Below are 11,711 nucleotides of genomic sequence, written 5' to 3'. Positions count from 1 at the left end.
AGATGTGATGCCATACTTGTACAAAATTTGTCTTGCTCAATTTGAGGACATTATAATTTGAAAGTAGATATTATCAAACCTGTAATTTACACAGGGAAAACGACACAAATTATCCCTGAACTTTCATCTAATGTGCAATGTAGTACAAAAAGTCAATTTAGTTCCCGTACTTCATGAAAATATTCAATATTGTCCCTAAATTTAAATGAATGGAAGTACCATATTAAAAATTTTCATATAGTTTAAGGATTAAATTGAACACGTACCAAAAAGTTCGGGGACCAAACTTAACAAATTAAAATTTCATGGGTTATATTGTACCTTAAGTCAAAATTTAAGAACCGTTTGTTTTATTATCCTATTTAATTATGCAAATGGAAATACAAAAATTTGTCACGTCAAGATGTTTGTGGGCATTATTAGCCATCGCCCGTCTGCTCCCACAGAAGCTCCTCGTTTTCTTGTTTCGTCTTGGTAAGACAACGACGTGAACAGAACTGCCATTTTTAGAGAGAGAGAGAGAAAGAGAGAGAAGAGAGAGAGAGAGCGGTTTCGATCAGATGCCCACTGATTCCCATGCACGCGGAGTAGTTTATAATATCCGCCTCTCAGCACCAGCACCAGATATCCCATCCCCGAGCCGCTCTCCCTCCTCCTCCTCCTCCTCCTCCCCTCCTCTCCCCCACACCACCTCGCTTTCTCTGCAGCAATTCCTCCTCCAGCCGTGGCCCCTTGGGTCTTGGGATGAAGTAGAACAGACACTGCCCCCAGTAGATAGAGAGAGAGAGAGAGCAAGAGGGTCTTCTGCAAGTATCCCACTAGAGTGTTGAAAAACAGGGCAAAGAAAGGAAGAAGATTCTGTGTGTGTTTGTGTTTGTGTGTGTGTGTGTGTGTGTGTGTGTGTGGGTGAGAGAGAGAGAGAGAGAGAGAGGCTGGTTCATTAGCCATTTTGGGCTGCATTAATTCTTGATTGGAGAGTGGTTTGTCTGCATCTAGAGGCTTTCGAAACTTTGTGATGATAGAGAAACCATTCTCCTTACCGGAATAGAAATATTTTTGCCACAAGAGAGAGAGAGAGAGGGGGGGAGGGGGCGAGAAACGACGAAAACGTAACAAAGAGGGGAAACGTAAGAGGCTGAACCAGAGGCGGAGCTAAAATACAAAGCTTTCTTTGGTTCTGCTGTCCTGATAATTGATGATGGCCTCCTGAGGGCCTCTCTCTGCATGTCCCTTCTGAGATCAGTTGGATTCTTCTTCTTTCATGAGAAACCTGAGCTAGAACACTTGGGGGGGAAGAGGAGATAGAGCGAGAAAACCGGCGAAAAAGTCGAGCCTTTGAGCTTCCGTTTCTCTTGGGTTTGCTCTGTTTCTGGAGATGGAGGTAGGAGAAATCTAGCAGAGAGAGAGAGAGAGAGAGAGGAACTTCAACTTCATGGGCTCTTCCTCTGCGTAATTTTCTTGATTCTCTGGTGCTCAAAGAATGGCCTCTTTGACTGTACTATTGATAACCCCCCTCTCGTCCTTCATTCTCTGACACTAAACTTGAAAAAGAAGTAAAAGCCACGAACTGTCTGCAATTTGGTGGAGCATAAAGGCGATCCTGCTTGTGCCCATTTGAATTCACGGCTGTTCTTGCCTGAAATCTACAAATCTTTTCAGGTCTCTCTCTCTCTCTCTCTCTCGCCAAATATCTTTTTTCAATCCTTCTTTTTCATTTATAATTATGTGAGGGTCTTTGTTTCTTGGTGTTTCATCTTTGCAGATTGATCTGTTGTTGGGGCCGTATACACAGAGAGAACAGATTTTTCTCAAAGAGAAGCTTCTTTAATGGCGGAACTTAGTTCTTTCTCTTTACCATCTCCCAGAAATAATTACAAGAAAGTCACCGGATCATCTTTTTTCAGCTTGCCAAGGCTATTCACTAGCTTCACTAGCTTCACTGTGAAGGGGTTCTCTGAAACCGACACTGCGATTAGTCCTACTTCAATTCTTGACAGCAAACCATTCTCATTCTCGACCATCAGAAACTCCTTCTGGTCTGATAACACCAGCACTTCGTCTTCTTCACCCCGAAACACAGACACAGAGCACAAGCGCTCTTACTGGGAAAAGAAGAAGATAGAATCAGTAGGAATTGGCCTAGGCATTGTTGATGCTCTGAAAGACGAGAGCTTTGACCCGAAGCAGCCTAAACCCGAGGCCCGGCCTGTCGTCATCTTCGGATCGAAGCTCAAGATCCAAGTCCCTTCCCTGCCATTCTCTGTCCCTCCCAACCCCGAGTCGGCGAGCCCAAGGTCTCCACCCAATTTTGGGATCAAATCGAGGAATTCCCAGCTTGGTTTTGCATCACCACGCATTTCGCGGTCCCCAGATACGAAATCCCGTTCCGGGTCATCCTCCAATTCGCGTGGCCTGGGTGTGCCCGGCTCGCCCCAGATTTTGAGTGCCAGTGAGATGGAGCTGTCGGAGGACTACACTTGCGTGATCTCCCATGGCCCGAACCCGAAGACAACGCATATATTCGACGATTGCATTGTCGAGAGCCGCTGTGGTGTTTTTGGGGATGCCTCTGATTTGAAGGAGAATGGATTTTTGAGTGATGAGCAGAGTAGTGGTTCTTTGTCACAGAGTTTTCTTAGCTTCTGTTGCACCTGCAAGAAGAATCTTGGGCAGGGAAGTGACATTTATATGTACAGGTTAGTTCAAACTTTCAAGTTCTGCAATTTTGTTGGGGCATCATTTTGAGTGATTTTTGAGTGTGATCTATTGAATTTGAGCACTTTTTGGACACTTTTGGGATGAATGTGGAAAGAGAGCACGTGCAACTGAGAATCCCTTTCCAAATATGGTAACCAAGTTTACTTCATGTAGCTTCTATAATTGAAAATTCTTGTGATTCTGAAACCTTTTTAATAAGAAAATAAAGTTTCCTGCCACATGAATTTGAATTTTCCCTAATCCTGTCATACAAGAAGAAGCTGAGACTTTCAATTGCAACTTTGATCACTGCAGTTCTATTAGATTCACCTCTGGTAGGAAAATGGATCAATAGATACAAGTTCATGTTGTGATTCTAGCTCTATTTTATTGTTTTTTTATTATTATCATAAGATGGTTTGCTCAATACCTAGGATTTCATATCACTTTGCTCTGGTACCTCATTCTGGTCACAATTATTTGTATAGAGTGATTCGATGAACCAAAAAAAGGCATATCAATTCGTTTGCACCATTTATCTCCGAATCTTTTAGCTCATAGAGATTTGCATTTTCACCATTTTCAGGGGAGAGAAAGCTTTCTGTAGTGGAGAGTGCCGGTACCAGGAGATTCTCTTGGAAGAGGGGATGGGAAAATCAGAACCAGATGAATATGGCTTTTCTTGATATTGAGTGATAATCACCTTGCTTCAAAACAGAGCCTAGAAGAAACCAGCTTCACAAGGATAGATTAATCATTCTTAACATAATCTTTAGAGGCAGAGAGAGAGAGAGAGAGAGAGAGAGAGAGAGAGAGAGAGAGAGAGAGATAGACTGAACTTTCTATTGTATTGAATGGGTTGATGCTTGATATTCTAGCCTTCGGGGCTGTTTCTGCTACTGCTGCTTCTCTTAGCAATCTTTTTTGCTTTCATTTCCCATTTTTCTCTACTCATGATTTTTCTTGTACAATTGATTTCAATGAAGTGATGATTTAGGAGATTGCTAATCTGGTGCTTTGGTCCAAAACGCTTTTCTTGTTTGCATAGTGGTGCTCATAATGATGATAGGGTGACTGAAATTTTCCCCATTATCTTCCCCCAGAATAATTTATTGCTGCAAATCATCTTCTGGGCACATAAGGACAGATTACACCATTTGACGCAGAATCTTGCAGTTCTTTTTCCTTGCCTGTGAGGCTGTGATCCACCTCTGATCATACCCCACTTTGACAAGTTTTTGTCCCCTTCCATCAATTTAGTATTAGTCTAATGCAAGTTGGATGATCTTGATGGTAGCTCATTGATGCACGAATGATTGTTTGTTGTATTATTAGTATTATTATATGGTTGGAATCTTGAGGGGCTATTTCTTTTCAATTTTCTCAGGTACTCCCGTATTGAAAACCCCACCATTTGGTAAAATATGTTTTAAGTCCGTCACCATATTGTGATGCTGTACATTCTTCGAATTCTGCAACAAAGTATTATTCAATTTCAAAATGCTGCTCGAATCTGACCCAGTCCATTGTCATAGTAGAGCTACCCTACAAGCTCGATGATTAGTTTGAAGCTGGGGAAGAAAACGATTTGAGTTCTCTTTTGCATGTTTAGACAAAGTGAAAAGAAAAGTATATTCAATCACAAAATTTGGTGATTATCATTTAAGGAAAAAAATGGGGAGTAAGGTGTACTAATGATTGTAGCATTAGGCAAATATAGATCATCACATTCTTACTTCTTCTCTTTTTTTTGAATAATTTATGACACAAGTATGGAAATCCATATGCTTAGAGACCCATGGACATCTTGCAAGCCCTATGAACTAGTTTAATACAGACCTTTGATCTATGCATGTGGCCCTTATCTAGAGCCATTAAAAAGCAGTTGATGGGATTCGAATGAATGACCTTCAATTCTTGAGTTGGAAATCCCCCAACGTCCCAACAAACCATACCAATCCCGTGAGATCATTACACTCACTAACTTGAAAATATCAACTCTAAATTAACATAATCACTATTCAAATTAGTTCAAAATTATATGCTAGAGGCTAAGCATGCACTATGCGAGTGAATGAAGGGAGGAGATTATCATGTGTTAAAAGTATTGGTGGTTATTAAAGGAAGTGGATGAAGGGGTGCTTAATGAAAGATTACATGTGATCTAGTTGGTATTTCAGTATCTTGAAGATTAGTTGTGTCATTTCGGGCTTTTGCCCAGATTTACTTTCCCAAAAAAGGTGAAAACATTATTTTCTTATCCAATTGTTTTGAGGAAATATATGAACTGATAATACTTTGTTCAGATCAAGTTTTATCTTCCTTGTGATCCATATATTATACCATACAACATTCTAATAGAAAAAGACACTATCCCAAAAGGTTTTGGGCAATTTGATGCATATTGTGAAAGTTATGGTGTGATGACATAAAATAAACTTTGAGAAGGAAATCATTTGAAGAGATTAATTTTCAACGGACAATCTATATTTCTTCCTCATGTCTTTATTTCTAGGCAAGCTTTTCAATCATACTGAACGTGAGAAAGTTGGTAAGTTTTTCTTTTCATCTAAAAGCAAGTTGAGAATTTCTTGCTATAAGTAATAAGCAACTCCAAAATGATTCAATCACAAATATAAAAAATGTACTGAAAAACAAAGTAAAAGCCCCAGATTTTACCTTTAATTCCATGGCTTTGCTCATCGCCATCATCATTAATCAGTACAATTTGAATCACGCTGTCAATTGTATGGGAGAATTATCCACTTGAAGAATAACATATGGCATGAAATTAATACGAGAAAACTAAATCCGACCCCCCCAAAAAAAAAACATTAGAAAACTAAAGAATCTGGAAACGAACGATCAATTACTCCTGAATAAAAATTATCTTTCATGCATAATAAATAACTATAAGAGCTATCAGACAAACAAAATTACATGCATACCCACCCAATAGCAACCAAAAATGAACAAACAAGACAAGAATCGAGATACTTCACTTTCCTACTCTTAGAAATTAGTGACCTTTCGATGTTTTTTTTTTCCCGCTGAATGCTGAATAAATGTTATGATCATGTTAAGCCACAAATGAGGGAGAAACCTAATCACTGGTGATTGTGATTTATTGGTACAGGCTGATATTTTACAAAAGTGAAGTCACGAGATTGAAATCATTTATGACGGTAGTGCGTGTATCTCGTTATGTGCGATTGGTTCCATGCCTTTGGCATCCTCGTGGAGTTAAACTGTGACAGGACTTGCCTACTTCCAAAGAATGGATCGTGGGTGTTGCTGAATGACGACCTTCTTGGGATAAAAAGCATCTCATAAAAGACATTGCTTCGAATGTTGTCAAGAGATGGAGCCGGTATTTGTTGACACCTGAATTTTAGTCAACAATTCAAACTTTCATCATTATAAAAAGGTACAAAAGATAAAGAATAACAAGACAATGACAAAAACAAATAAATAAGTAATGAACAAATCAGCAAATAAAAAGAGGGCTTAATTTGGTCTTAGTCTGGTTTACGCAGCCCACGAAAGCTATCCTCAGAGCAGTCCGGCCCAAATCCACCAACATCAGAAATGGTCCACTGAATATAGAAGAACCCACCACATAAATAAGCCCAAAAAATCAAGCCCATAAACTCATAACTGCAGACCACCCTTGGCCCATCAAACGAGCTCAGCCCCCAACCCCCTCTCTCTCTATCTCTTGCTCTCTCAAGATGATCGACGCGGACGTAAAGTGCACTAGAAGTTTTAAGAGTAATTGAGTTTTAAAACTTTAAAAAAAAATGTAATCCAGTCTTTAAACTTGTTACAAAACTGCAATTGAGTTCCAAAACTTTTAAAAAAGGGAAAAAACCACCAAAAACCCCAAACTTTGCCATCTGTGACACATTTACCCCGAACTTTTTTTTGTGACACCAAAAACCCCGAGCTTTGCTTTTTGTGACACATTTACCCCAATGTATTTAGTCCATGGGCATTTTCGTCTTTTCTCGCTTTTCTTTTTTTTTTTTTTTTTTTCCTTCCGTGAGGGGGCCTCGCCGGCGTCGGCGAGGTTCGCCATCGCTGGGCGAGCGAGGGCGGCCCTCGCCCGACTCGAGCGAGGTCGACCCTCGCCGGCGTCGGGCGAGGGTCGACCTCGCTCGAGCCGGGCGAGGGCCGCCCTCGCTGGGCGAGCGAGGGCGGCCGCCGACCCGGCGAGGGTCGACCTCGCCCGAGCGGGTGAGGGCCGCCCTCGCTCGCCCAGGCGAGGGCGAGCCTCGCCCGACTCAGGCGAGGCCGACCCTCGCCGGAAAGGAAAAAAAAGAAACAAAAAAGAAAAAGCAGAAAAGACGAAAATGCCCATGGACTAAATACATTGGGGTAAATATGTCACAAAAAGCAAAGTTCGGGGTTTTTGGTGTCACAAAAAAAAGTTCGGGGTAAATGTGTCACAGATGACAAAGTTTGGGGTTTTTAGTGGTTTTTTCCCTTTAAAAAATGCAATCAAATTCTAAAACTTTCAAAAAGTGCAAACAAATCGTAAAATTTCTCAAATTGGTCCAATCAAATCCTTCAATTGATTGCACTTTTTGAAAATTTTAGGACTCCATTGCGTTTTCAAAAAATTTTAGGACTCGATTGTACTTTTTAAAAATTTTAGGATTCAATTGTACTTTTGCGATTGAGGCTTTTAATGCGGTAAGGATTTTAGAAGGCTGAGTCACGCACATGCTCGAAACGGAATCCGTTTTGCACTCTCAACAGAATCTGTTTTGGGCTCGCAACAGCCAACAGGATGGTTGCTCTCTCTTTCACGAAGCTCTCCTTTAATTCTCTCTCTCTCTCTGATCTGTGATCTCTACCTCGATGGAAGCTAAGCCGATCGAAGCTTCATCATTCATACACACATGACCGCCTTCGTTGTTCGCCATCTCCGACCATCGACGGCTACCGTCGAGCTTCCATTGACAGCCACCTCAAAGCTCGGCCACCACGTCCAGAAAAAAGAAAAAGGCGAAGGCGAACTAATCTATGCCCTGCGATCCGCTAGGTACGTTTTTCTGTTTAAGTTTTATCGTGATTAGCTTTCGATGTCAGTGAAGCTTGTAGGAAATAAACAGGAAGGGGAGAGTTTCCATTGTTCTGAAGATACGCACGCATGTTTAACATGATTACTTAGGCAGTGCTCATGGAATGCAATGATTTATGGGTGTTAGAATGGGAGATGTCAGCTGAAATTGTCTGCTATGAGTTACGTGGGAAGTAAAGATGGATTCCGCGACTGGATATAATCTCCTCGTTATTTTTGCTTAGTTTGATGCGGTATTTGACTGGAACCATGATTCATCTATACGTCATTAAGCATGGGCAGAAACTTAGAATTGTTTGCAGATAATGTTCTCTAACAAACAAACATGCATGCCAAGTTCAGCAACTCAGGAGATGCCTATTTGAGCGTGTGGTAATAAAAGATGTAGTCTCGTGGTACTCAATCGTTGCCACATGTGAACAGAACAATGATCCAATTACTTCATGATTGTTATCTGAAGAGACATAGAGCAATTGGACAGTAATTAGATTAGTTTCGAGTTTTGCTCAACTAAATTATTCGCGGGGTGGCAAGTCTCTTCATCATTTCACTCCGAGCAACAGCTGGCTTTCAAAAGACTCGATACTTGGGAATGCAGTAGTGGACATGCTGTGCTCAGAATAGTCCTGTAAATGCAGCAAATTCAAGCATAAACTGATGTGGGGGAGAAAATTGGCCTGAAGGAGACTATGATGGAAGATCAAGAAAATAGAGAGAGAGGATGCATGGATCCAATGTACGACTAAATGGAGGGCTCTCGGGTAGATTAAGTGCATGTGTCAAATGGTGGACTGGATCACGAAGACAATAATAGAATTGAAAATGGAATACAAGAATAACCTCAAATATGAGTATAGAAAATAGAATGTGAAGGTGCTAAACCTTCCACTTAAATATCTGGGCTAGAACATTTGGGTCACGGACAGCTTTTGCATCTTCATTGCTGTCTCCTTCCTCTAGCCTCTGCAAAGCTGCTCGAAGAGCCTGCAACTCACATTTTTCGTGGGAAAATCGGACATCCTTATGCTTTCTAGGTTTTGTTTTAGCAATGCTCGATAAAAATGATGGTGGCCTGTGAATTACGATTATTTATGAGCTACATAGCGAGTAGATAAAGTTAAAAAGTGATAGAACGAATATATTACTTTACTAGAGTCTAGTTAGAGAGAAGGAAGTAGCTCGACCTTAACCAACATAAGAGGTGTGAAGTTTCTGGTTCGATAGGACCAGAAAGGGAAAGTGTGACCGGAGTCGCCAACTACACTCTTTGTTGTGTGACATTAGGATATCCTAATTCAAATAGTTTGAGTCGGGATTTTGGGCTAAAATGCCATTTTCCTTCGTAGCCATCCATTTCAATCCTGGCATTTTTTAAAAAAGACCGAGAAATTTTCTTACATCGGATCTCCCTTCTTGAATTAACCCTCAAAGATGGCAAAAAGTATAGGAGCTCCTTTTTCCATTTTCACAATGCCACTATTAAGCAAATCGAGGTTGACTGGTTGTCCATCTAGGTTAGTATTGAACAGGGTATCTTTTTACTACTTGTGAAAGCATTCCTTCCTTTGCTCATTCACTCAGCTGAAGATTATTGTAATTCATAGGCCCCTCATTTTTAGCAAGCATTGCTTAAAACAAAACCTAGAAAGCAGAAGAATGTCCGATTTTCCAACGGAAAATGTGAGGTGAAAGCTCTTCGAGCAGCTTTACAAGGCTAGAGGAAGGAGACAGCAATGAAGATGCAAAAGCTGTATGTGACCCAGATCTTCTAACCCAGATAATTAAGTGGAAGGTTCAGCATCTTCACATTTTAGTTCTATACTCATATATGCGGTTATTCTTGTATTGTATTTTCAATTCGAGATGTGGTCTCTTTCTAATGTCTGGTGTAATTTGCACTGCTGCTTGATTGAAACAATGCTTTCCGACTGCACTCATGTTTTTCACTTAAGTGGAAAGAATAAGTAGGCTTTTAAGTTATCGAAAGCTTTGGTTCTATTTGTGGCCTAATGTGAGCTCGGACTGTAGATTAAGCTTCTTACCTTTGATCTGTTCCTTTATTTTTTAGCATTGCTGGCATTTCATTTCATTTTGTTTTACTTTATTTATTTATACTCGATGTCAAAAACTTAGACTCATCCTTCCCTGAGCTCCATAAGTATGAGGGCCAATGTAACCGTGAGTACATCCTGTATATCAGCAGCCATCCTCTCTTCGCCCTTTTCCCCTCTCTCTGTAGCTAAGCATCATTTTCTGTTTTGTAAGGTAATGTGACCCCGGTGAACCACTCTTTGCTGATGACAAGAACTAGATTCACCTGATTCTACAAGGACTTTTAAGTATCTTCTTACAATCCTGGAAATTCCCATGGAAAGGCGGCACCTTGCCTTGAGAAACACCCAGAGCTTGTCCGCGCTTCCGTATGTTAGATGCTGATCGTGACTAACTTGTAAATCAAGGCGAAAAGAGCGCAGTTAATTGTGAAAATGATCCGTCGTTGGTCAAATTGAAGTATTTTGGCAAGAAAATCAATCTCACCATCAGAATTCCTCCTTGGAACAAGACCAGACCTTCAATGAGCGCCTCAATCGCATCCAAATCGTACAGTTTGGGATAGTAAAAACCGTAGAATCTTACTCATCTATCCTTAGACAAGAATCCAACAATTTACAAAGCAAACACTTTAGTAGTCACTAGTCATTCAGGCAGATGTTAAAGTCCACATTTATAAACAAAGAAAGGTCCACATTAATGATGTGCAAAAGCCCAATACTACTTGGTATTATTGATTACTGCAATACAAAAACACTGATTAGGCTAGCATGTCTATGCTATGCCCAATATTTTTCAAGTTGGAACAATTGGATTGGTTTCTGTTCCATTATAAGTTAGATGTATGATGACAGAGGCTCCCTATAGCTACGATCACTAATTGGTTCTACTGTATTTTCAATGTAAAGACCAGAATCCGATAAGTTCAATTAGTGCAAGAACAATAACAAGCTAACTTAAAAAGTAATAGAATTCATAAGGTGGAGAAAAATGAGTAAAACTTACCAGATGATTGAATTGAAAAATGAGTAAAACTTACCAGATGATTGAATGGCTCCTCAAGCAAAACTTTGTGAGGTTTCTTGAAAGTTATTTTGGTAAATGCAACTCTGCTTTTTTGACCACCTATTTATATGGTCAAAGCACCATGTTATATGTGCAATAACATCCAAAACGCCTCGAAGGAAGTACACAGTGAACCACAATTCAGATTACAAACTAACTAACCTCTAATAGAGCTTCACAATGTCATACGAAAATTGCTTCAACAAAAAATTTACACGTGCAACAATAGCAGAGAGGGAGGAGATGTATCAGACAAGATACACATTTGTTGAAGCGCAAGATTTCCAGTTCCACCAGAGAAACCCGAGTGAGCTCGAAGCATTTGTTCTGGAACTACCTGCACACTGGTACTTTAAAGAACTGAATAGATTTGCCCCATTAATCAATGCTGACAATGCAAAAGCAGAGGTAGGCAGCATATCGTTACAATCTCAACCAAACAAGCATAAGTATATTGGCTAGAAATTTCTAGCAAGCAGTAAGTAATAGTTCCTAACCCCCCTGAGATCAAGACCTAAATGGAAGGTGTCAATGCTGTCATGAATTGGAGTTGTATCAAAAGCTTGGAACCATGAGCTGCCCCAGAATTTTATCTCAGATCGACTGCTTAATACTACGAAGAATCATCATCAACAAAAAGAAGGTTCACGATTCTAAATAAAAATACAAAAAAAAACTGCATCCCCTTTCTTCACAATCACATCACAGCTTCCACATAACTAATCACATTTTTAGATTTTGAAAAAGATTATTCTTATTTTTTTGTTAAATTGCAAAAAATGACACAAAACATTGATAGCATTAGCCCTAC

At 40.1% G+C, this 11,711-nt stretch overlaps 1 protein-coding gene across 1 annotated transcript; it reads left to right on the top strand.

The window, feature by feature from the left end:
• Positions 1–570: 570 nt before the first annotated feature.
• Positions 571–3,705, top strand: LOC115667352 (FCS-Like Zinc finger 8-like). Its single transcript, XM_056319248.1, has 3 exons — positions 571–1,659; positions 1,763–2,696; positions 3,284–3,705. Exons 2-3 carry the CDS (start codon positions 1,828–1,830, stop codon positions 3,381–3,383), a joined length of 969 nt encoding a protein of 322 aa, XP_056175223.1. The 5' UTR covers positions 571–1,659; positions 1,763–1,827; the 3' UTR covers positions 3,384–3,705.
• Positions 3,706–11,711: the final 8,006 nt, after the last annotated feature.

This window comes from Syzygium oleosum, unplaced genomic scaffold (genome assembly GCF_021117445.2).
Source record: "Syzygium oleosum isolate NSW1041296 unplaced genomic scaffold, Sole_v2.1 Sole_v2.17, whole genome shotgun sequence".
In the NCBI taxonomy this organism is placed as follows: domain Eukaryota; kingdom Viridiplantae; phylum Streptophyta; class Magnoliopsida; order Myrtales; family Myrtaceae; genus Syzygium; species Syzygium oleosum.
This window is presented reverse-complemented; position numbering and strand designations above follow the sequence as displayed.